The sequence below is a fragment of the Spinacia oleracea genome, chromosome 6, assembly GCF_020520425.1.
Source record: "Spinacia oleracea cultivar Varoflay chromosome 6, BTI_SOV_V1, whole genome shotgun sequence".
Taxonomy (NCBI): Eukaryota; Viridiplantae; Streptophyta; class Magnoliopsida; order Caryophyllales; family Amaranthaceae; genus Spinacia; species Spinacia oleracea.
The window spans coordinates 112521947-112549196 of NC_079492.1; the positions used below are offsets into that span (position 1 = coordinate 112521947).

Genomic DNA, 27250 nt, shown 5'->3' on the forward strand with positions numbered 1-27250 from the left:
TGGACTTCATCATTTAATACTAAACCAAGATTAAATGATCTATGAAATGTAATTTCATAAATGATAAATGTAACCAAATGCTTACCAATTTGTGAGCCTCTAACCCAAAATCAAGCATTTAATATTTTACAGATATGGGTCTTTCACCCAACACTTAAAACATTCATGGAACTCAAACTTGATTCCATTTCTGCATAAGAATGTTGTGTCTCATTCAATGCAGAAGTTTAGTTTATCATACTTTGCTATTCTTAGCATCCTTTTCTATCGAAAGCCTTTCGATGTAAGATGAAAAGATCTTTGAATATGTTTATAGAATGATCTAGTCTTTCATTGCTGTTAGAATGATTCTCATATTCAAAATAGAAAATTATCCAGATAGCAGACTTGTGATCAATTTGAGTTCATTGAAGAACTCCCACTAGAAACAATTCCCTTTCATTGCTTCTTAGGCAATAATGGATTCATTTCAATTATGTAGAATTGCAAATGATGCCATCCTTTTGGAATACTCCAACCAGTTCACAGAGATGTAGGAGATACATCTTTCAACTTGAGAACTTAGAAACTAATCATTGATTCAGTTTCCCATGCATCACATATGGTTTAGAACCTATGTTACCACCTTTTAATCACGACGCCTAATTTCTCGTGTATGTTTGTGGTTTTCCTAACAACAAGATTCAACTTTTTCTTAGGCAAATGCATGTAGCATCAAAACTTTAGTTCATTCCTCTTATCAAGTGCTCATCCTACATGTCCAAATGTATTGGATGTTCTTGATATTATTCTACTGATCCTTGATCTAGATCAATAGAGATTGGTATAAACTCGTCACGATCCAATGTTCACGAGTTATCTTGGCGATCTATATATCATATCATACATGATTGATTGTAATGAAAAAACCATTCGCATTTTAAATATGTCCATGTAACTTTTAGCTTTATTCAGTTTCAAGAGATACCGAATCTTGCTAAAATCGTGGCATTGCCATGTGATATAAGGTGAAGGCACCTCTTCAAGGTCCTTCATGGTTAACTTTAGTGATAACAACCTAGCTTTATACTTTAGTTAAAGCATTCATTACTTAGACTTACTCATATGGGCTGAGAATCTCTTTTGAGTCTCTCCATTGTGTTTGATTTAGTAATTTCTTTTACAGAACCAAACAACACTTTAGATCCTATCCAATAGATCTTTAACCCAATATGTTCTAAGTTTCGCCATGGTTCTAATATTGAAAAATACTTTCAAATCTAACCATTTAGAATTTGAATGTCATTTTCAATAGAGAGATATTTATCTCATATATAGAACCAATAAACTTGACTTAGCTCCCACTAAACTCCTCATCTACAAGATGATCCATATTTTCATAGAGCCATGATTGCTCAATAGCCTTGTTGACAAATATGTTCCAATTCCCACTTGCATGCTTTAATCTACGAATAGATTTCTTAAGCTTGCTCTTTTATATAGCATCCAAAACTTTTAAATTGTGTGATGTACACAATTCCTTTCTACAAATCCAATTGGGGAAGGTGTTTCGTTTTCCAATTGCCATATTTCCATATGCAATGATTGCTAGATTTATCCAAAATAGTTCAAGCATTCCGACTTGGTGAAAAAGATTTCAACATTATCAACGCCGTGAAGTTGTTTACAATCTTTAACCACCAATCTAGCCTCACTTTTTTATGTGTATACAATATCATCTTAATTTGTATGTTTTGAAAACATGTTTGCAACAAATGGGAGTGAACCCTTTATGCAAATCAACCTTGTATGTTTAGAAAACATGTTTGCAACTAATGGGAGTGAACTCTTTATGAAAATCAACCAAATCATAGATTTGATTCTTTAAGATGAAGACACTTTGGATAAAATGGCCTCAAACAATTTTGTATGGCCTCGAACCATACTTGTTGTTTCTGATGGCCTCAAACCATACTTGGGAATTTTTAATTCGTCGTAGCTAACCTGTAAGTCGTATGTTCTTGAAGCACTTTCCAAAGTCTTCATAGTTTCCATTCCTCAAGATATCTATGTATCTATCTTGGTTGAATTCTATTCCTTATACGATTTACCTAGGTATTGAACATCAAACGTTAGTGTCTATAAAGACATTACTCAAGTCCTTTGAGTATTAGGATTCTCTTGAAGCACTTCTAAAGTCTTCCTGAAGCTCTTCCAAAGGCTTCTAAGTACGGAGCTTTTCCAAATACTCCTAAGTATCCTACATTTGTTTGTTGCTTGACTCGAAGTTCATTCGAGGTCATTTTTCTCCCACTTGCCTTTTTGGAAATATGATGGTTTCCTAAAAGACATTATCTAGAGCAACAACCATATGTTCTCAGATTTGTGGTAGAATCAATACCTTTGTTTCTATGAGTTGCTCATAAAGAAACATATATCTATTCTTGAGTTTGTTTGATGTAAACACTAACTCCCACTGGGTTTGACAACCCTAGATATATATGCTGAAAAGATGTACTGAACCGAAGTTCAATCCTTATGACATCTTATCCTTAGCTTTAACAACTTTGTTTAGTGTGATAGTCGCTTGAGAGTATCATTTAGAAACTATGGAGGAAAATAGTCGTGATTATCGTTAATCGAATAGATTGCGATTTCTCCTTTTGGACATACCATATTCTTATGGAGCTTCGATTGTTATAATGCCATATAAACAATCTAGATAATCTTTCTTGGCACATGCAAACATCATCTTGAACCAATCTAGATGTTCCAAAATTCTTGCCAAGTTGATTTTATACCCTTTTGTGAATCACATTGAAGCATTTTACATATTTCACGTTGAGTAAATATAGCCATATTTTCTCAAACTCTTGTGAAATAGGTAAGTCATAAAATCCATCTTTGGCACATGAACATAATGGTCTAGACTCTTCTAACAATAGTCCATTTCGATGTCATGTTCAACAAGCAAGACCCACGTGTCTTAAATTAACCAACTTTTAGAAATCCATGCCATGGAATCTTAGAATGTTGTCTTGTTGATATGGTCGTATGACATTGCCAAAGATATGTGGAACACAAATCAAAATGTTTGATTTGAACCTTTTGAAGGTTCAATGTGAAGAGATTCGTTTGTTTATTAATCAATCATATGACTCAACCCTTAAATGACCATTTAATTCAAATAAACACTCAACGAATGTTTTGTTTACTTTGAATGTGAGTCTTTCTGTTGTCCAAACAGAAATTGTTTATGATGACTAATGGAACATATATAATACCATTAAGTTCCACCCTTTAGAAGGACTTTAAAACAAACATGATGACCCTACAATTAATGTAGCACAACTTTGCTTCATTTCCCACTTGTAGGTTAATAACCAGACTTAGCTCCCGGAATTTGAGTTCTTAACAAGAGTTGGAACCTCAACCGGTAATCTAATACCATAGGAGTTTATTTGCTAATTAAGTCGTTTCTCTTTAACACAAACTTTTAGGTAGAAATTGAATCTTGAATTCATTTCTTTTGTTCCCCTTTCCTATCCTTTCTAGCACGTTTTCTTATAGTCCTAAAGATTTTACTCTTTGCTTGATCTTCTTACTTTGTTATTCTTACAAAGTCCCTTTCTTTTATTCACTTTGAATGACCGCATCTAATGAGTCTAGTTCATTATCGAATCAAAAGAAAGTTGGTTGTTAACCATTGGTTATACATGAGTCTTTAACTCAATACTTCATTATTCCAAAACTACCCAGTATTCTGAATATATGAGGTCCAATTGGTCTACCATTCAAATTTTAGTTTGAAAACAACCATGAAGATCACTATAAGAAAATAGCATTCAAGATACGCTATCACTCTCATTTTCTTTGAGAGTTGCTCTCAAAATTAGTTACAAATCAATCGAGGAAATATCGCAGTTCTATTGTCCGAACGCAATAAAGTTGAAGATTTACGATTCTACAAAATGAACTAGCAAAGAAAACATTTATCATACTTTAATAACTTGAAATAAAATCATTCATGCAATCATCAAAGCTATTAAACATTTAATTCATGCAAAAGAAAAACATGGTCCAAAAATGAATGAAACTATTCCAAGACCCTAAAAGTCCTAAATCCTTAAGCAGCTTTGGCATGTCTTAAGTATTTTAAGATTCTAGGTAAGCAAAACCTATTGCTAGTAATCTCCAAATTACTCTTGGTTAATAAATTAATACCATAATTTATTCCATTGCCACAACATAATGCCATTGTTGTTTGAGTTGAAACCACAATCAACGTGCTCCTTTGGGACTCCTTACCACCTAAGTCAACTAAAATAGCACCTCGCTTTGGCGGAAACCTACTACCTTAGATCCTTAGATTTTTGTAAGTTCTTGATTTGGAAGGCAACTTTTGAACTTAATATTACTTTGGACCTAGTTGTTTCTATGTTGGTTCGATTATTTAGTGAACTAAATCTAATCGAGTCATACAAACAACCTATTCATGCATAATATACATTCATTCAAGCAAAATATATATATATATATATATATATATATATATATATATATATATATATATATATATATATATATATATATATATATATATATATATATATATATATATATATATATATATATATATATATATATATATATATATATATATATATATATATATATATATATATATATATATATATATATATAGTGCATAAATAAATTGGTGAACTAGTATGGCCCAAAACTCTTGTCTTGTAGCATCCAATCTTCTTCACCATCTTGTTAGCTTGGCATCGTCTTGAATCTTCATTCAATGCTAACTTAAAGTTCTAAACTAGAAATACTTGAAATAATAAAATTACATCCAAATTTCCATGGTTCGCAGACCATATTTAAAACTTTACATTCAAAGATAGAACGGTTCGCATACCGTATTTAACTATCCTAGATTGGCCATACTAGTCACTTGGAGTACCTGCATTACATAAAATATACATTCTATGCATTCACCCATTCGTATGCTAAAACGAATATCCCATATTAATTATGCAAGTATTTACGTGAATTAATTAAAATTCACGTTCACATAAACGCGTCCTAAAAGATTAATCAATTTCCAAATTATTAATCCTTAGACTTTATTCTAATTAAAATTGAATTTAATTAAAATAATGCGACCTACAAAAATAATTATTCATTTTTAATTTCATTTAGCGGATCCCACTCAAACAAATAATTATTCCGGATAATTAATTATTTAAATATTAAATTAAACTCACGGCCCGGCCCAAGTTAAATAAAATAATTATTAATTATCTCGTTAGCCAAATTTAATGCAAACATGAAATTCAAGCCCAACAAAACAAAAAAAATTGTTTGAGTGCAATGCGGGCTAGGCTTGCGCCCAACCCAGCAATGCACGTTGTGGCCTACGAGGCACACGAGCATGTGCCCATGCCCCCGCAGCCAACGCGCCCCACGTACCGCAGCTGTCGCTGCCCCGTGCTGCTTGTTGTGCTCGATGCTGCGCAAGGCAAGGCAGCCCTTGCTTGCTCGCAGCTCGCAAGCCAAGGCGTGCCTGCCTTGCTTGCCCCTTTCCTCACCAAGCGCGCGCGCGACACGCAGCACGCTTGCTGCTGCCCGTGTCGCTGCGGCTCAGCACAGGCGTGGCAGCCCGCATGGCTCGGCGAGCCACACGTCCACCCCACCTCGAGTTCGTGCCTTTGGTTCGTGCCTACGGACCAACTAATTAAAAAAAGTTTTAATTTCACGAATGTTTGCATTAAGTTATTTTTCATAAAAATTTACGATTTTTATTTTCGAAAAATAACGTTTTTACGATTTAATTAATTTAACAACAATTCCAATTTCGTTAAATTTATTAAATTAAGGCTAACATTATTCAAATTTTAAGAATGAATGATTTCAACTGAAACTTTTAAATTTTAAATAATCAAATCTAAAACTTTAAATCGTTCTAAACATTTAAATTTCAGATTTTTACGAATTTGGTTTAAGTGTCGATTAAAATTAACGAAACTATTCAAATTTTAATCCAATAATTTTTAAAATTCGCCACTGACCATGAAATTATATTCCCTTTCCCAATTAACAAAATTAGTAGATCCAAATTATTTAAAAAATCAATTAGAGATCTAAAATTTACGAATTTGTGGAAAGCAGAATTAGGGTTTATACTTATCAAAAATCGGCTGAAATTTTTACCATAAGTCAAGAATATACCCATGAACATTGTGTCAAAATTTCAATCAATTCCGAGTAGTTTAGGTCGACCAATTAATTGAAATTTTTTCCGAATTTATTAATTTTAACTCGAAAATTAACAAAAACGCCCAAAAACACATACTTCGAGGTCTGTTTTTGCAATTCCATTCTCATGAGTTGATCTTATAAAACCGTTTTCAATCAGATTAGGGTCAGAAAAGTTGAAAATACGAATATTTTTGATTTCAGAACCTATTACGCAATTAATCCAATAATTCCTAATATTTCCGAAAAAATCAACAAAAATTCCAAAAAATTCGACAAAAGCAAAAAACTTAAATCATGCTAAAAAATGCTTTGAATACATAAGGCTCATGATACCACTGTAGGGGAATACAGTTAAACATACATAACATGTGCGGAACATCCCCAAAGCCAGGAAACATGTATAAAGCACAGTTTAAGCAAACTTACATTCGAAGCGTGTTTTCCCGAGTATTGTATCAACGAACACGAACAAAGAACTCCACTTGTCGTTCCTCTATTTGGTTCACCGACACGTTCAGATCCGTCCTTATTATTGTAGCTTAGACAACGCACAAGATATTTGCTTTTCGGGATGAACAGTTTTTCAAAGAGAAAAACTGAAGAACGTAATTTGGGAATTAGGCGGGTCCTGGACGGCCCAGACAGGCCGATGAGGCCTATTTCTCTATGCGCCGTGCCACGACTCAATGAGGTACGTATTTGATATTGTTTACTTTAGGAATGCTAAATGGGTTACGTACTTTTACTTATGTGCTTTTACTGTTTTGTTTTTGCAGTTATGGCTTTTGAGCGCTTGCCCTTCTTTGCCCCTAGGTCCGGTAGAGTAGTCGGGGGTTACCTTGCGGCTTTCTGGTGGGGTACGGCAGGGAAGCTAAAGAGACGCACTGCTATAAAGGACTTTAGGGATATGAGAGCGGCCGAGCGTGCGGACTTGGTAAGCATTATCAGTTTTACTTCATCTCGTTTTATGCTAGTCACTTGACCTGTTTGTTTTCGTTCTTTGCAAACAGTTAAGATGGTCTTGCTGGTAGGGGTGAAAGTTTGGTTCAAAAAAATCGAAAACCAAATCGAACCGAACCGAATAAGCAATTCGGTTCGGTTTATTTTTTAAAATGGTTCGGTTTGGACTGGGTTTTTTTAAAAAAAATGGTTTTACGGTTTGGATTGGGCTCGAAAATTTAAAACCGAAAAAACCGAAAAAACCGAATTTCATAGTTTAACCTAGCCCCAAAAATTAAGCCCAGGCCCAATTCGCCCAAATATTCAAAAAATGTCCGTGAGAGTAAAACACTAAAACAATAAACGCCTCATTCTTTTTCTTTATTAACCCACACAAAAACCATAACCCTCAACCTGCAAAAACGATTATTGGCTGCCACTCCTCTCACTCTCTCAGATCTCGCTTCTCTTTGAGAGTCTGAGTTTCTCATCTTCTGATCTTCTCACACAGTTTCATTAAAATTTTCCTGCACCTTAGTTTTACTGCTCGTCAGTCGTCGCATCTTCAAGCTTCACTGCTGACTTGTGCTGACTGCTCCTCCCCTGTTTCCTTTCCGACGGTTGCAGCTTCAAGATTCATAGGTAATAATCTCTTACTCTTAAGTTTGTTTAGTTTTCTATTTGTTCTATTTTATTGGATTTATTGTTCGAAAATTTCTGAGTATGTTTATTGTTTTCGATTTATTCAATTATTTGTTCGATTGATTTGTTTTGTTTTTCTGGATTGAATTCAAAAATATATGATTATATTTCCTATTTTTTCAATTATATGTTCGTTTATTTGTTTTGTTTTCGTGGATTTAATTTGAAAATTCATGATTATATTATTCCCACGAATTTGATAATTATTCATGATTATATTATTCCCACGAATTCGGAAATTTGATCGATTTATGTGTTCAGTTGTTTTAATTATTCCCACGAATTTGATAATTATTTGTTCAATTTACTTATGCAATCTGATTGTGCTCTTGTAACCAGGAATTGGGATTTTAATTATAATGCATTAATGATTGGTTTGCTTATATGTTGCAAAGATATGTGCTTTTGATGAAACAAGCAGTAGTAGCAAGTTGGCTATTTGCATTAGTACAATTTAATTTAGTACAATGGGCAGGGAAGTGTTATAATGAGCTTTGAGCATTCATAATGGTTTAGGTTTTTGAAAGTTCATCAGTTTGACAAGGATTAAGAGTTACATTTAACATTGATGTTGATGCTGCTCTCTTATTTGCACGAATTTGATCATTATTTCTTCAATTTACTTATGCAATGTGATTATGTAGTGATTATGTGATTATGTAAACATTGATGTTGATGCTGCTCCCTTACATTGAATAATCAGTTAATCACAAAGCAACACCAATATTATTCAGTTACTTATACAATGCTTTGTTGTTTAAATTTCAGTTATAATGTCTAACCAAGTGGAAGAGGCAGTCCCTGATGTCGCAGAGGCAGTTTCAGCTTCTTCAAGGAAGCTTAAGAAATCCAAAAGGAAGATGAAATACCGTTCATAAGTGTGGGAGAACTTTCTGAAGACAGACACCTCTGATGGGATGAAAGCAACCTGTAAGTACTGCAAGATGGAATACAAATGCGATCCTAAGAAGAATGATACGAGTTTCTTGTAGGCTCACATCAATAAGTGTCGTAAGTATCCCTACAACACACCTAAGGATTCTAAGCAAACTTTGTTATCTTTTCATGGTAATGTTAAAGCTGGAGAAACTAGTGGTTTAACTTATCATAAGTTTGATGCTGCAAGTGTTAGGAAAGCTCTTGCGTACATGATTGTTGCAGATGAGTTACCTTTTAAATTTGTTGAGGGAATTGGTTTTAGGTACTTTTGTAGTATGATGGAGCCTAGATTTCATGTGCCTTCTAGAATAATAGTAGCAAAAGATTATTTTGCTTCTTATTTGATTGAGAAAAGGAAACTTAAACATGAATTGAGGCAATGCAAGTCTAGAGTTTCTTTAACCACTGATACATGGACTTCAGTACAATAAATTAACTATATGTGCTTAACTGCTCATTTTATAGATAATGAATGGAAATTTCAAAAACGAATCCTGAATTTTTGTCCTATTACTAGTCATAAGGGTGAGGAAATTGGTAAACAAATTGAGAAGTGTTTCCTTGAATGGGAACTTGAAAAAAATTTCTGCATAATAGTAGATAATGCTAGCTCGAATGATACCGCCATAGGATACATGAGAAGGAAAATTAATGGTTGGAAAAGTGGGGTTCTTAAGGGTCGTTTCCTTCATATGCGTTGTGTAGCACATATAGTTAATTTGGTTGTTTCTGATGGCATGAAAACGGTTAATGAGTCAATTACTCGTGTTAGGCATGCTGTGAGATTCATTAAAAAATCTCCATCAAGGTTGCTAAGGTTTAAAAAGTGTGTGTCGGATGAAAAAATAGTTTCCAAAAAGTTGTTATGCCTTGATGTGCCAACTAGGTGGAATTCTACATACTTGATGTTGAGTGCTGCAATTTCTCTTGAGAGTGCTTTTGAGAGGTATGCTGAGGAGGACCCTCATTATACAGTTGATTTGGGTGAAAGGGAGGGGAAAGGTATCTCTGAATCTGAGGATTGGAATAGTGTGAAAAAGTTTTCTGAATTTGTGCAAACCTTCTATGATCTTACTAATCGCGTATCTGGGTCTTTGTATGTGACTTCCAATTTATTTTTTCATGAGTTGGTTAATGTTGCGGTACTTTTGAAAGAGTTAACATCGAGTGATGATCCAGATATGTGTCTTATGGCTTGTAAAATGAAGGAAAAGTATGAGAAATATTGGGGTGATCCTGAAAAAATTAACTTGATGATTTTTGTTGCTGTTGTCCTTGATCCTCGATATAAATTTGATTATGTCGAGTGGATGTTGACTGAAATTTATGATGTTATTACTGCATCTATTTGGGCAAGAAATGTGAAAGATATATTGAGTGCCTTATTTGAGGAATATCGTATTTTGCCTCAAACTGATGTTGTTAGGGAGGAAGTATCATCCACTAAGGATGATACACAGTTAACTACCTCACATAAGAAGGTTGAGGTTTTGAAAAGTAAGTATAAGAAGCATAAATGTGAGCCTAGTGGAGCGGCAAAAATTGAGTTAGATAAGTATTTGGAGGAGGATAAGAGGACGATGATGAATTTGATATTTTGGGGTGGTAGAAGTTCAATAGTTCAAAGGTTTCCTACTATGGGAAGAATGGCTCGTGATGTGCTTGCTGTCCCAATATCAACCGTGGCCTCTGAGAGTGCATTTAGCACCAAGGGAAGAGTTCTTGACAATTTTAGAAGCTCTTTAAGTCCGGTGGTCGTTCAAGGTCTTGTTTGTAATCAAAATTGGTTACGTGCTGGTCCATTCCAAGGTGTTGAAGAGTGTTTGGAGGAAGTGGAGCTTCTTGAAGAAGGTAACTTATATATATTTGTTAATTTTTTTTACTGTTTCTCCTTTTTCAGTGTGTTTCATTCCCTTGCCATATCTGAATTCTTTTTTGTTTTATTTTATTGCAAGACTTAAATAAAATGTCCATAAACGATGTTGTCCATCATGAAACGATTGAGATCGACGAGTAGGAGGCTGTTTGGTGTTACTGACCTGCTGCTGCTTGGTGTTTGATATGCTGTTGACCTGCCTGCTTGGTGTTTGATGTGCTGCTGACCTGCTGTTGGTGTTTGATATGCTGCTGACCTGCTGTTGGTGTTTGATATGCTGCTGCTGCTGCTGCTGCTGCAATCTCTTGTTATGAATTGAAATTTTATTAAATTTCAGACTTTTCATTTGGTGTTTTGATGTATTTCAGTCATTCAGTCTTTTCCTTTGGCATTTGATGTAATTCAGTAATCCAGGTTTAAGTTTCAGTTTTTTAGGCTTTTCTGTTTGGTATTTTGATTAATTCAGTCATTTGGACTTTTAATTTCAGACTTCAGACTTTTCGTTTGGTATTTTGATGTAATTCAGTCAGTCATTCAGGCATTTAATTTCTGACTTTGGTGATTTCAGTGAGTGTTTTTACTTTAATTCAGATTTGGTGATATCAGTCATTGTTTCAGACTTTAATTTCAGAGATATTTGATTGCTTTGCAGCAGCTATTCGATTTGGTGTGTTGTTGACTTGTGGCTAAATTAATTAGAGAAGTCTTCGAAATTGGCTAAATAATAGGCAGTAAATTATAAAAGGGGCCCAAAATGGGCTTAAAATGCATATAATTCGGCCCAAAAGACAGGCCCAGAAACAGGCCCATAAAGAATTTCGGTTTAATGGTTTAGCTTGGATTGGGAATTAAAAATTCGGTTTGGTTTGGTTTGGATTGAAAGCTTATTTGGTTTGGTTTTGGTTTCGAAAATTGAAAACCGAATTAATTCGGTTTGGTTTCGGTTTGGGCCTTAAACCGAAGCGTAAACCGAACTTTCACTCCTACTTGCTGGGCCAGTTTAGAAGAGACCGATACGTTGGTGGAGGCCCGACGTCAGTCCCGGTGTCGGGTTCTGTACCAGGGTCCTAGAGGTTCTGCCTGGTTCTTGGGGGAGCGGGTACTCCAGCAGAGTTCGGAGCTCATCCGGGTGCCCCGGTCGCCGCCTTCCAGCATGCTGCGCCCTACGGGCATCCTTGTTATCCGTCAGGCAGTATTACGGCAGGGTATGCCTGCGGGCGACTTCGTGCTGCTCGACCACAGCTATCCTGAGTTTGTGCGGCTCCGGATTTTGCTTCCGCCTGTCGTTGAGGTGTGTGTAATCTTGTGACTTTATTGATATCCACTTATGTTCTTTCTTTTACTTTTCGGTCGTGTTTTGACTTATTATTTGTCTGTGTTGCAGCCTGAGCCTACGGATCTTGGAGGTTGGGCGCCGCCTGACTGCACGATCTGTTAAACCACGGCGGGCGGGTCTAGGATCATAGAGGAGGTGCCTGTGATTCCTGGCAAGGAGGGACCCCATCCGTTGGTTCCTGCGGATGTTCGCGTGGTATGTTATTCGTTCGTTTAGTCACCATACTTATTGTTTATTTTCAGGTAGAACTACTAACACTGTTTATTGTTTCAGGTGCCTGCTAGGATGGTTAACCAGGTGGTGCGCGTGGTCAACAGGATAAAGGCCGCGTTGTCCTCTGCTTGGGCGACTCTTTCTTGTAGCAACCCGAACTCGACTTAGGTATGGTGTCCGATAATTTTGCTTTTTTTTGTCAGTCTGGTTATGTATGTGCTGACTTGTATCTGGATTTTGCAGACTGGCATTCCACAGGCCCGTATGCCAGAGCCGATGCGGACTCCTCGGAGGGATCGTCATTCTTTCGAGGGCGATTGTGGTGCCTCCGGATCGCATGCTAGGCCGCGTATCTCGGACGTCGGTGTGGGTCATAGGCCCATGCGACCACCGACTGAGCCTAGGAGGAGCCATGGTGCTTCGTATAGAAACCCTTTCGTATGAGGATCGAGAGAATTTTTGTAAGGAAATGTGAAGTTTAGTTTGTTAGCAGTTACAAAAAAACTCGCATCTCGTGTTTGTGAAGAATGATGATCAACCCATCACCTTCTGCTTCACCTCAGAGTGAATGGTGATCTTGGAAGCCGTGCCACTGGACTTGGAACATAAATATGAAGTTCTATTTATTAATATAATATAGAAAATAATGCAAAAGAGAGGGAAATAAGGTTAACTGTAAAAGTCTAGTTTATTGAAAAAAAAGGTCCATTATAAAAGTCAACATGGGAAGCTGTAACATTTGGTACTTTGTATTTCTGGAATCTATAGACAAGTTATACATGATAAAATCAATAATGCTTTATTACGAGTATGGATACAAGAAAGCTCTTGTGACTTGTACGCTGGAGCAGGATTATTGGAGAGGATATATATATCCTCTCTTCTACTCTCTCACCATTTCTCCTTTTGACACATGACATTCTCTTTCTTCCACATCATTTTGTACGATCTCATTCCTCTTCCTTTTCATATTTCTATTCTTTTTCACACATCAAAGAGGATCCTCTATTTTTTCCTCTCTCTTAGTTTACATGCCCCAATACATATTCTTTCTTATTAAAACATTTAATTTAGGAATACTGATAACTTCAAGTGTTTAAAAAATAAATTAGCCTAATTAATTATTTTTCCATTACTATTGATAAAATAAATCGATTTGTAACCTTGACAATAATAAACTTGTTAATATAACATTAATAATAATAATAAAAAATATTACAATATAATGACAGCAATTAACTGACAATGACAAGAACAAACCATAACAATGATCCCTATATCTGTCTTGTTGTCCTCCTTTTCCATTCTATAGTTTTTAATCTAATAGATTTCTATTAGGGCACGCTTGGATTGGATGTAATGGATTATTGGGGTAATAAAAGTCAAACCACCAAAATAAAAAGACAATGAAGGTAAATTATGGTGGTTGCATGGAGGGTGGTGTGGTGGTATTGGGATGAGAAATTGTGGTAGTGGTGGTGTTGTGAGGAGAAGGGAGGAAGGGGGGAAGTAATTACCCCCAAATAAGGGTAATAATCACCCTAGTGGGATGGTGGGTAACTATTCCCCCCATGATGAGGGTATTTGTTCCCCCTTCCCTTTAATTTTCTTCTTGCCAACACTAGCTTGTTCCCTTTGCCACCACTTCATCCCCTCATCATCACCTTCAATTACCTTAGTTTGACTTTTATTACCCCTTTAATACATTACCCTCAATCCAAGCATGCCCTTAGGGAAATCTATGGTCTTCTCGGATTAGAACCTTTTCTGTATATGAAAATTACTGAAGAGATTCGTTTGGTTGCAGAGGACAGTTTGGATATTGGATTGCTATTCTCGCTGTTGCTGCAAACTATTGCTTTCCTAATTTCTTCCGAGGTAAGGAAAAAAACTAACACCTGCATCACGTTTAACCCAGTTAATCAATTACACTATAACGTCATGTTCTTCTTTGCAGCTTCTTTGTCTCGCTTTATCCTCATTGTTGTCATGCCGAAATGGCTGGCCAATGAACTGCATCAGAGCATTGCTGGTGGTGTGTTCTGTATGTTGTCAACCAGAGCATTGTTGCGTCAGAGCATGCACAATCTTGTCAATTAATATACAAAGGTAGTTTTCTTTTCCAGTATGAAATATGAAGGCGGAAAAACGTAAAAGCAGGACTTTAGCTTATGATAATATTTTGATCTGGTAGCAAAAATTCTGATTTTCGTGCCTATACAGGTCTTGCTGAAGGGTTTATCTCGAGAGGAGCTAAAGAGAATCAAGCACGTAGTTCAGTATGCAGTCTTTGCAGCTTACAATTAATGGATGTTATTTGGAATTGCAACAAAGAAAACTTTGAACAGGGGTATTGCTTAGTTTGTAGTCATGGCTGCTGGTATTTAGCCGTTGGAGATTCTTCTCCATTTTCGTTAGTTGGCTGAAGATAAGGTACATTTTCATTAATTTTTTCATCGTTGTTGTTAATCATGCTTCAATTGGTTAAATGTTTTCTAATTCTGTGAATTGGGTTTAGGAAAGAGGACAAGTTAGGGTTTCTAGAACTACATTGGGACTGGTTTCATAGCCAATGTGAGCTTTGTAGAAAATCTTAATGGTTTCATAGCCAATGTTGTTGTTAAACATTTTTAATATACTTAGTATTAGGTTGTCAATCCTCATTCTCATCTACTTTGGTCAATTTATGCACATTTAATGCTCGTTTGTTCGTAATATGTCATATTCTGACTAAAATAGCCATTTTTGCTCCCAACTCTCAATTAATTAACCAAAATAGGAATTATAAACCATTTACATGTTTAATATACTTAGTATTAGGTTTTCAATCCCCATTCTCATCTATTTTGGTCAATTTATGCACATTAAAGGCTTGTTTGATCGTTATATGTCATATTTTGACTAAAATAACAATTTTCGCTCCCAACTCTCAACTAATGAACCAAAATAGGAACTCTAAACCCTTTAAATTTTTAAAACAATTAGTATTAGGTTGTCAATCCTCATTCTTATCTATTTTGGTCAATTTATGCACATTTAAGGCTCGTTTAATCGTTATATGTCATATTTTGACTAAAATACCCGTTTTCGCTTCCAACTCTCAACTAATGAACCAAAATAGGAATTCTTAACCCTTTACATGTTTAAAATATTTAGTATTAGGTTGAAAATCCTCATTCTCATCTATTTTGGTCAATTTATGCACATTTAAGGCTCGTTCGATTCTTACATGCCATATTTTGACAAAAATAGTCGTTTTCGCTCCCAACTCCCAACTAATGAAAAAAAAAATAGGAATTCTTAACTCATTACATGTTTACAATACTTAGTACTAGTTTTCCGATTCTTATTCTCATCTACTTTGGTCAATTTATGCACATTTAAGGCTCGTTTGATCGCTATATGTCATATTTTGACTAAAATAGCCGTTTTCGCTCCCGACTCTCAACTAATGAACCAAAATAAGAATTATAAACCCTGTGCATGTTTCATACACTTAGTATTAGGTTGTGAATCCTCATTCTCATCTACTTTGGTCAATTTATGCACATCTAAAGCTCGTTTGGGTCGTTATAGGTCATTTGTAGCCTAAAATGGCTTTTTCGCTCCCAACTTTCACAAAACGAACCTAAGTAAACATTATAAACTAGTTACATGTTTAATATGATTAGTTTAAAGTTTCTAAGACTCAATCCAAGGTACTTATGCACATCTAAAGCTCGTTTAGGTCGTTATAGGTCATATATAGTCTAAAATGGCATTTTTGCTACCAACTTTCACAAAATGAACCTAAGTAAACTTTCTATACCATTTACTTGTTTAATATGATTATTTTAAGGTTTATAAGACTCACTCCAAGTTATTTATGCACATTTTTAGCTCGTTTGGGTCGTTACAAGTCATATGTAGCCTAAAATGGCATTTTTGCTCCCAACTTTCACAAAACGAACCTAAGTAAACATTATAAACCATTTACATGATTAATATGATTACCTTAAGGTTTATAAGACCCATTCCAAGCTATTTATGCACATCTAAAGCTCGTTTGAGTTGTTATAGGTCATATGTAGCCTAAAAGGGCATTTTCGCTCCCAACTTTCACAAAATGAACCTTAGTGAACATTATAAACCATTTACATGTTTAATATGATTAGTTTAAGGTTTATAAGACTCATTCCATGCTATTTATATACATCTAAAGCTCGTTTGGGTCGATCTTTGTCAAGGCAAGCTTTTCTAGCTTTTTAGGCATTATTCTTGATTTGGGCAAATAAAATTGGAACTTGTAGATTAGAATGATTTTATTCCTAATTGGTAGATGGTTGCACGGTTTTCAATGTCTTGGGTCGAATCTAGGATTTGGTGTTTAGAAAGTTGGTTGAACTTTGGGTAGCATGCGTCTTGAACCCTTGGCTTGTGGTAAGATGGTGTCGATCTCTCTAGTGACTTGAAACCGGAGAGAGTGGTATTTGCTCCCATGTGAGGTTCATGTTCAAATAAGCCCAAACACATATACAATCATTGAGTGGCATGGATCCTAAGCATTGACTTTCTTGTCTCCCGAGTTTGACTTTTTCCTTCCCGAGACCGCGACCGAACTACTTTAGGGGACGATAGAGGCATTTCTTTCGGTGACTATTTTTCTTTCTAGTTTAGGACTTTATTTTCTATTTTTCTCATATGTTTTTGTTTGTATTTGCCCCCTTGCTAGCCATTTGAGCCTTGACCCTTCATTTCTTATGAGCACATTACATGCCTAATAGCCTTTGTTTTGTTTTCACCCTTAGAAGTGATAGTGAAGCTTTGTGTTATGATGCTTGAGGTTTTGATTGATTATGCAATGTCGAGGAATGATTTTTATTGGTGTGAATGGCAAAGCTTAGGAATCATGTTGTATATAGTAGATGAATAAGCAAAAGAAAAGCAAAAGCAAAAAAAGAGAAAGAATAGTTGTGAAAAAGCCAAAAATAGAGAAAAACAAGGCAAGAGAAAATATTTCATTTGAAACGCAAAAAAAGAGAAAATCAAAGCGAGAAAAAAAGAACAAAAAGAGTTTTAGTTTAGAATAGTTGTTGAATAAGCTTGGGGGTACCCCAAATAAGTGGTATGAGTTTGTTATGGTTCGATTGCTTGAGTTGAGTTCATTCATTGCGCTTCACTTTAGGTATGGGCACCACATCCCAAATTTATTCCGCACCTTACCCCTAGCCTACGTTACACCCTAAAAAGTCCTCTTGACCCTTTAGAGTTGAGTCATTGCCGGTGGAGGGAGGATTTGGTCAAGTTTATGGAATGGGATTGTCATGCTAAGATGTCGGGTAGCCTAATCTTGTTTTCCGGCGCCTTCGCGGTGTCTCGAGACGCTATTCTCAAAGGGGGATAGGATCTAGAGATTTGACGTGGTATGCTCGGTTGTAGGGGAATTGATAATTGCTTACCCTTAGTTCACTTTGCTTGGCATTTGAATCTTTCACTCGATCTAGGACATTGTTTAGCGTGCTTGCGTCTATTTAGTTAGTAATATTAGCATTCTTTTTGTGCTCGTTCCATAATAAAGGCCCTTATCTTGAGTTTTGTAGTTTCATTTTTCATTTTTCTTTTTCTTTTTCTTTTTCTTTCTTTTCTTTTCTTTTCCTCTCTTTTCTTTTTCTTTTCATTTCTTTCTTTTTCTTAGTTTGTTTTCCATTTTAGTTCTTGCCTTGATTCAAATTTTTGGAAGAGTTATGGGTGTCTCTCTTTGGAAACCCTTGCGAGATCCCACTCGCCCTCATGAGCGATTGTGGGGTTCAAAGAGCTTGTTGCATGTGCTTAAATGCAACCGTGATTCCTACGAAAGTGAGTTAGTGTGCATTCTTGTAGATCTTATTTTCATAATTTTGATTTCTAATAAATAAGCTCATTCTCCTCCCCGTTTCTCATTCTAGCTTTGCTTGAGGACAAGCAAATGGTTAGCTTGGGGGAGTTTGATGAGCGACATTTATGTCGCTCTTAGCTTAGGATTTTAGTTCATTTTATTAGCCTTTTATTATTATTTTTGCTTAGTTTTATCGTTTTTAGTTCGTTTATTGCATTTTTGCATTTATCGTAACATTTTCTCGTCTTGCGCATATTTTAGTCGTTTTTGCTCTAAACGTGCCTTTTGTGTGCATTCTTATTGCGTAAGGTTCGTTTTGAGTATTAACGTATTATTAATGTGTCATTATACTTGTCGACGAGTTATATGTTTTATGATTTGTAAAAATGTTAAACGAAAATAATGTTTTCGATTTTTAATAACATGTATTGCGATTTTCTTATTTGCTATCGACTCTTTGCTTGTGCAGCGACGAAGCAAGCCATGAGCTTATGCAAGGATCCGTAATGTGCAACAAGGCAGCCACTAGGTTGCTGCCCACAAGTGCACACGAACAGCCAGCAATGCGCGCCACAACAGTCAGCAACACGAGCACAAAAACAGCCATGTACTCGTGTTCTTGCAACAGCCCCTTGGGCTCGTTTTCATCACCTTGCTAGTGCCTTGATAGAAGCATCAAGAGCAACCATTGTAGCAGCTACAGCCCTGCAGACATACACCATTACAGCAGCCAAACACGAGCAAGAACAGCAGCTAAACATCGAGCAAACAGCAGCAATAGCTGCTGTACTTACGCGCACTTTCAAGCTCTTGTTTGTGGCATTACAGAAGCAGCCTCTTGTCCTCACCTTATCTCATTTGCAGTATCTTGTAGCAGCTACACAACCAGCATCCTAGCAACAAGAATAGCACAGAATTTCAGTCACAGCAACTCACGCAAAAAGCCACAACAACAGCAACAACGAGCAAGTACAACAGCTACATGAAGCATATACTTAGCTGCTGTTGTTTGAGCTTCGTTGCTGCTCAATTGAGTGCTTTATTTGCAGCTGTACATTAGCAATACCAGCAGAAACATCACGCAAGAAATAGCAGGCAAACACAGCAGCAACATCGACGAAGAATAGCAGCCACAACAACTAGCAAACAGCAAGTGCAGTAGCTGTGCGAACGCACAGATTTAGTGTGTGCGCACACTGCTGTGCGACCACACTGAAGTTTAGTGCGAGCACACGAATTGCCAAAATCAAGGCAGGAACTCAGCCTTTGTTGGTGCGATCGCACAGCCTTCCTCGTGTGGTCGCACGGCTTTGCGGGGCTGCTACTATAAAGACCGAAAATCGCAGCATTGTGAATTAGGCTTTCATTTACGTAATTTTCATTTCTCTTAGGCTTAGCTTAGAATTCTCTCTCTAGAATTAGTTTAGGGATTAGATTAGAGATTAGGATTAAGGATTCTTAGCCTCAAATTCTTGATTCTAAATTCAATTCAATCATCATTTTCAGATTTCTTCTTCTCTTTGCTTTGAGTTTTGTTCTTCAATTTTGTGCTTCAAGTTTGATGCAATTTCTTCATTCCAAGGTATAATTCTAATTCTTCTTTTGATTTTGTTCTTCAATTCTTTAATTGCTTTGTTAATTTCGTTTATGCTTTGATTTTATGCTTGAATTCTAGAATTAGTTTGATATTTTGAATTTGCTTGATTTTTCCCCAATTTTTGTAGTTTGAATTTTCTGATTTTCTTTGTTTCAATTAGCTTCATAATTGCAATTAGATTCATGATTAGGATTAATATTAGTTTAATGTTGATGTTAATCATGCTAATTGAGTAGTTTAGTCTAGAGGTTAGGGATGAAGCTTTGGGATTGAATTTGGAGAAGTTTTGGGGAAATTCATGATTGATGTTGTGATTAAATGTGATTTAGTGATAGGATTTCCATGACTAGTTGAGTAGTAGTCGCGAATGCTATTCGATTGGATTAGATTGGAATGTATGATTAGGTTTGGCAAGACAATGTGAGCCTAATTGTGCAAGTGAATGATAGTTCCTATTATATGCTAGTTAGTTTAATCTAGGATTAGGCGAAAGCTCTTCCGTGGATTAGACGCTTAGCGTTCCCTATCCGAGAGGTGGCGGGTTCGTCATTAGTTTTCATTCCCCTACTTGCTATGTCTTTGCATATTCATGATTGTTTGGACCTTGTGCTTCCTTTGATTCGATTTCCATAGCCGATTCCCGAATCCTCTAGAGTTTCTTTATTTGTTTGCATTTCTAGCTTGATTAGTTTAATTAAAAAAACTCAAATTCCTTCCGAACTAGCTTGTGAACGCATAGATTGAATAGTAAAACATATCCATTCCTATGGGACGATCCCTATGCTTGCCGCTATAGTCAATATAGCCGGTAGTTTAGGTGTTTTATAAATTTTGTTTGGTGAGGTGTATTTCTATTCAACGACGGAAAAACACCTTATCACAGCACCCATAGGGGCACTCGTACGTTCTTGGCCCTTGCGGCCATGTTCGTACGTGCAAGTTCGTCAATGTTTTGTAAAAATCAAGAATTTTTATATTTTAAATATGATGACAAGTTAATAAATCATACTCCCTCAGTCCCAGATTACACTTTCCTTTTTCCCCCGTCCCATATTAGTTGTTATTACACTTCTAAATTAGGAATGACCCCACAATTATTAGATTGTCTCTCTCTTTCCACTAAATTTTTTTTTGTATCCACACCCACTAAATTAAAAACTTGAAATATTATTCAGTAGGCCAATTTTTTAAAGATTTTTTTGGTATTTACTACCTTGAAAATACACCACTTTTGTATTTACTACCTTATGAAAATTTTATTTTAAATTACTACCTTAAAGTTTCAATTTATTTTTATTTACTACCACTTTACAGTTTTCTCATTTTAAAATTGAGATATCTCTTTCGTTTTTCAATCATTTTAAGTGATTAAAATCCCATTCTTCTCATTTATGTGAACTTGCTTTTAAAATTTTGCAAAAGGTAAAACGAATTAAATATTATTTGTAAAAGTTTAAAATATATATGAATTATCAAACGAATTGTTTTGAAATGTCGTTCTCAATGAAATCCCTATAAAGAAAGGAGAATAATGAACTTTGAATCACATTGAACGATTAAGAAACGAAAGAGATATCTTAATTTTAAAATGAGAAAACTGTAAAGTGGTAGTAAATAAAAAAAATTGGACGTTTAAGGTAGTAATTTAAAATAAAAATTTCATAAGGTAGTAAATGCAAAAGTTGTGTATTTTTAAGGTAGTAAATACCATTTCCATTTTTTAATTCAAGATTATTAAAGAAGATTCGCGAATATTAGTTTAACATCATAAAAATTACAAATTTTGCTTTTGAAAAACTAAAACCTCCTAAAGATCATAGTTAGACTTCGAATTTGGGAATTCAGGGTTCGGCTGAAAAAGATTGGTTTTGTCAAATTTTTAAAACGCCGTTTACATGCGGAATTCACTATAAAAAGATAAGTTTTCGATCAAAATTGACAAAACTGACGAAAATCTCGCAAACATATAATTACATAATCCCATGAATTTGCAATTAATTACACGAAATTAATTCACCCTTTTAATTCTTTGCAAATTTATAAAATTTAATCCATGTTAATGTAATTGATTAAGAAATTAATTAGAAGCTCGTGATACCACTGTTAGGTTATGAACAATCTAATTGACATGCGGAAAAACGATAAATTGCCAGAATCCAAATTAATTGCACGTAATCAGTTAGCATAATTCAGATTACATACTATGTGATGCGTGCCTTCCCTAGCTGTCCCGAACCAAACAGGAACAAATATAGAGCTTCAAATGTTACCCCTCCGTAGATAGCCCACAACACGTTCGGATCCGCCTTAGGTTCAACCAACTAGGATATAGTCTAAGGTATTATGCACTCGGGATCTCACTATTAGTGATAGGCAAAAGTCTTGAACATATTATATTCAAGTAGTCTAAGTATACTATAAATTTATGACCATGGGTCACATATTTATAGGAAAATAGATAGTAGAATCCTACTAGAATTAGGATAACCAAAACCCTTAGAATTAGAATTTAGGTTAATTACAAACTCCTAGAATTTAGGATCATTGAAACACTTAAGTATTAGGATAATCATAAAACTCTTAAGTATGTAGGGTTGGGAAAACGGACAACTTCTGGCCCAAGTTACATGTCGCGCAAGTAACCTTGGCGCCCAAGCATTACTTGCCTCCCACGTCAAGTGCTGTCGCTGCCCATGCTTGCCACCCACGTTAGGCGCTGCTGCTTCCCATGCTTGCCGCCCACGCCATCTCTCGCAGGCCAGCTGCCAGGCGCTGGGCCTTGTGCTTCGTTGGCTGGCTCGTCGAGTGATGGGGCGACTCGCTTGTTGCCCTGTCGCTCGTCGTGCTTTTGATTTGTTTTCGGATTCCTGGAATTTATTTCCGGTTCGAACAATATTTGCGTATCCTGTAATGTTTCCGATTCCGCCAATATTTCCGATTTCTACAATATCCGATTTCGATAATATTTATGTTTCCGGTAATATATCCGATTCCGGCAATATTTCTATTTTCCTTAATATTTTCCGAAACGAACCATATTTCTGTTTCCAGTAATATCTTCGACTTCGATAATATTTATATTTCCGTCATGAACCATATTTTTGTTTCCGGCAATATCTTCATTTCCGGCAAATATTTTTCTTTGCCTTTCGATGGTTTTAGCTACCACTGGAACCAATATCCATCATTTCCGAATATGGCCATAATTAGAGTATTTACTGAATATTATATTCTTCTAAATACTTGATCCGTTCACGTACTATTTGTGTGACCCTACGGGTTCAGTCAAGAGTAAGTTGTGGCGTTAATATTATTAATTCCACTTGAACTGAAGCAGCCTCTAGCTAGACATTCAGATCACTTGATCACACTGAATCATTAACTTGTTTAATTAATATTTATTAGACTTAGCATTAAATGCAAACTTGGACCAAGGAGATTATTTACTTTACTCACAAAGGTTTCCTAAGAGTTTAACCCATAACTCTTCAAAAAGAATCAAGGCAAGATAAAAGGAAAATGATGGAAAACAAAGTAAAACAAAAACAAATGTTCAAGGGATTGGGCTTTTAGAATGAAACAAGAAAAATGGATGTAAACATTTCTAAATTAATACTCTCTCCGTCCCTTAATACTCGCACCGGTTTGACCGGTGCGGAGTTTAATACATTTAAATTGACTTATTAATTTAATGGGTGTTAGTTGATAGTGGGGTATTTTTTTTAATATAGTTAGTGGGAAATGGGTAAGAGGTGGAGAGTGGTGAGTGGGGGTGTGAATTTTTAAATGATTTTTTGTATGGAATAGGGGTGTAGGTGGGGTTAGTAAGTAGGTGTGAGAAATAATATAATATTGATATAAATTTTCATTTATAGAAGCGGTGCAAGTATTAAGGGACGACCCGAAAAGAAAAGCGGTGCGCGTATTAAGAGACGGAGGGATTAGGCGAATGCACGCTAATGGATATCATAGCCCGAGTGAAACGTTAACATGTAAAGCGTAGGCTATGACATCATTGGTCTTTCATGGAACATAAAGTGACTAACAGTTAGCCGTTTATTTAATCGACTCATAGGGGGGAAACAGCTTACTCATAGAGTAGTTAGCAAAGTTTGACCTTGTTTCTCGTATCGAAAGCCCGAACTCTTGGATTCATCAGCACACCAAACAAAAATCCCAAAAAGTTGTTTCCTTTTCTTAAGAATCTCACAAGCACTAAAGAACCCTTTTGTTGGCGCTAATCCTTTGCTACCATCACTAATAAAACTCGTCAAGATCTTACCCCCTTTATAATTCTTCCTCTGTTTCTCAAAATACCCAATAAATTCAGGAATTGTTGTGCTATTATCATACGCATAAAACTGGTAATTAACATAATCAATCACATGCCCATATTTCTTCCACAAAGAAATATAATGATTTTGAACATCTGGATCATCAAAAGGAGCAATTGATGCAAATTTCACCACCCCTTTTCGTTTAAGAATCGAAATTAATCGTCCGATGCATTCCGCGAACGTATCTGGATCGCCTTTAAAGTGCTCGTAATCGATGTCGATACCATCGAGCGCAAACTGTTTGATGATATGCGTCAATGAAGAAACAGCGTTTGAAACCCAGGAATGGATTGATTTTGGCTGGAAATAAGCCAGGTTGTTAAAGATACTATCACCTCCTATGCTTAACCCAACTCTGACATTTGGGTGCTTCTTTTTGATGTAGGAAACTTGAGCAGGAGGGAGATTTTTGGTGTCCCAAAAGATGTTAAATTTGCCATTTGTGGGAGTTGGAGAAGAAGTTGAGGTTGTGTAATCGATTGCGAAAGAAAGGATGAAATCGAATTGGAGATTTGGGTTGATGGGTACATCTGTGAATTTGACATTGGTGAACTCTGCTCCAATGTATTCTCTAAAAAGTTTTAAGTTTTCCGGTTTGGTCGGTGAAATGAAGATGGTGAAGAAGATGAAGATTATTATTAGTAACAACCCCATAATTAGGTGTTTTGAGTAGTTTTGACTGTTTTTGGAATAATGGTTGGTTTAGTTTTGGAAATTGGAGAGGAAAATAACCAACATTTATACTCGAAATTGTATAGAAAAAAATAGTTTAAAAGTGAAAAGTTGGACTTTAGTAAGTGATGGAGGAGTCAGCCAGTGGTGGAGAGTTGAAATTGGTGATGCAGACATGCAGTATGAATGTATGATGTAGGATTATTTCATCTAAATTGATAAATTAATAGGCTAAATATGTTATTTTATTGTTAATTTTCAGAAAATGCGAAAAAAATAGTAACAATTATTGCGGAGTATTTGATGGTCCATACCAATCCCCATTTTTCTTTTTAATTATCGCTACCAACCATTGCCGCATACTTTAAATCTCTTGTTGATACTTCTGCCTTTCTTAAACATTACCATTTGACTATGTTCTCTTCACCTTATTAAGTGTTCAAGGTCCCATAGTATTAATGTAATGAAAGAGTTGGCAATGCATGAATATGACGTGGAGGAGCCGATAAGACTTTATATTCATCCGCAGCTGGAGGATTGGTACTTCCAAAGGTATGATCAAGCAGCCAAATTTAAGCTCCACTTTGCTTCTTTTAGTGTGCATGTGTGATATGTTTTGTTCCTAATGTGCAGATATGACTAAGCTAGTATGTTAGCTATTCTGTTTGTATGACTATAGTTCTAGATCCATGTTTCATTTGATATCAATAATCCCTGGGATAAGAGCATTTTATTGAAAGACAGTATTAATGTATTATAGTTAACATCCAAGATATCCTTGCCTTCCAAAACTCTGTCAATTGCCATCTAGGAATCTGAATGGATTATAATCCTGCTCCTGCTTTTTCTTGCCACAATTGTCAACAACCCTGAACCCTTCGTTGATAGCCAGTAAATCACTCATTAGATCTTAATTTCTTCCGAGTTCTGAGTTGGTATTCAAGGACCTAATCACCTGAACTGTTCAGTACAACACCCTGTACACCTGTAGCAGCATCAAGCAGTCTGAGACTGTGATGTCAATGAGAGTATGCAGTCTGCACTATAATAGCTCTTAAAATTGTGGGTTTTCCTTGATACTTTATCTAGGAAACGTGAAAGGTGATAGGAAAATCACAAGAGCTGTTATCATCATGACTAACCAGCAGGTTGTTTTGGCAATCTGTTCCTCATCGTGACTGCTTTGCTACTTCTCTTTCTGATTCTCAGTATGTTGCATAATGGATCATTATTTCGAGCATGAGTCAACTGAGAAGAAAAACCAGAAATGTCAGACGTACTCCCATCTAACCTAGGGAACAAGTGTTCGCCATTATATTACTGTTTCAGGTGTGTATGTAGATCCTAATGCAGACTTGCAGTGTGTTTCTGTGTTCATGATAATCAACTTTTATGGTGATCTACCTTCTTATATACTTCCCTGATCGAGGACTTTCCATAATCTTTTATTATTATCATGTGATTGTGTCTGATGGACAATAATTATTACCTTGTAGCTTCTCTCGGGTGGTATTTGAGCCTCTTTATCTTAAGTCTTAACTAAACGGTGGATGAGAACCTCTGTGGTGTTTTTACTGAGGAAAGCAGCAACTGTTAATCCCTTTCTTTTATATACTGCAAATGGAATGTCTTTATCTTTGCTGATCATGTATTTGTTTATTAATTAGGCTATTAGGCTGTTTTTGTTATATCTGTAGGGCTTTTCCTGCGGTAACTTCGTTTATACTGTCTGTCTTGAACATCAGGTGTTTAATTCCAAGATGTGCACACTTTGCAATTAGCACCTTATCCATATGGACTAGCATCATGCAGTTTCAAACTTGATTTCTGATCTTGTGAACTACAAGTCTACAATCCTCATTGGCAGAATGAGCTGAGAGTGCTGCAGAATCATCTTGCATCTTGTTACTCTATAGCTATATCCACAAACCAATTTCTGATCTTGTAATCGAATCACATTGGACTTTGCTACTGGATTGTGACTATAACGGACTTTTGCTTAACTGTAACGACGTAGTTCTATTTATATTCATAGTGGACTACCAGCAAAAGCTTTCATTGTGTTTCTTTCATTTTACCTGTAATGTTTATAGTAGGCCGTGTTGAACCACTAAAGGTATTTTTTTACGGATGCTATCCCCCATTCCCCCATTGTTATAGAGAGGCTAATAGAGTTGTGGACCGACTAGTTAACGATGGGGTTTGGTCCTGAGTCCTGAAGCCCTGGCGGGTTTTTGAGGCGTTTTGTTGGAGAACTTGAGTGAAGTGACTTTGGCTCCAATGAAAACGTTCATTTCAAGAAAAAAAAAACTACTTTAATTTGTATAAGAAACTATATGACTTTTTTTTCCTTTTTTTAATATGACCTTAATTTGTTTATAAAAGTACAATATTCATTTAGAAGAAAATCACGTACACGTTTTATTTGCAAAATAGGAATAATGAAAGAACGTACTTAATCTAAAATAAAAAAGTTCAAATCACGCACCCTAGTTTTAGGATTTTCATATTTGGAAATAAGTTTGCAACTTAATGT

At 35.8% G+C, this 27250-nt stretch overlaps 2 protein-coding genes and 1 long non-coding RNA gene across 4 annotated transcripts; 2 read left to right on the forward strand and 1 right to left on the reverse strand.

The window, feature by feature from the left end:
- The first annotated feature begins 7027 nt into the window (after positions 1-7027).
- Positions 7028-12698, forward strand: LOC130463494 (zinc finger BED domain-containing protein RICESLEEPER 2). Its single transcript, XM_056832637.1, has 8 exons — positions 7028-7183; positions 8286-8337; positions 8659-8760; positions 8971-9210; positions 9295-10680; positions 11074-11102; positions 12315-12338; positions 12498-12698. The coding sequence occupies exons 1-8, from the start codon at positions 7028-7030 to the stop codon at positions 12696-12698; spliced, it is 2190 nt and encodes a 729-aa protein (XP_056688615.1).
- Positions 12699-13425: 727 nt separating this feature from the next.
- LOC110795558 (chitinase 2) lies at positions 13426-24696 on the reverse strand. Of its 2 annotated transcripts, none has more exons than XM_056831219.1 (2): positions 23797-24696; positions 13426-14296 (listed from the first exon to the last, which is right to left on the reverse strand). In XM_056831219.1, the coding sequence occupies exon 1, from the start codon at positions 24694-24696 to the stop codon at positions 23797-23799; it is 900 nt and encodes a 299-aa protein (XP_056687197.1). In that variant the 3' UTR covers positions 13426-14296. The 2 variants fall into 2 exon arrangements, with proteins under 2 accessions (XP_056687197.1, XP_021856267.1); XM_022000575.2 differs by lacking the exon at positions 13426-14296 and adding an exon at positions 18530-19001.
- Positions 24697-24997: 301 nt separating this feature from the next.
- On the forward strand, positions 24998-26829 carry LOC130462596 (uncharacterized). The gene is made up of 2 exons (XR_008923138.1): positions 24998-25266; positions 26460-26829. It is a non-coding gene; the product is annotated as an uncharacterized lncRNA (long non-coding RNA).
- Positions 26830-27250: the final 421 nt, after the last annotated feature.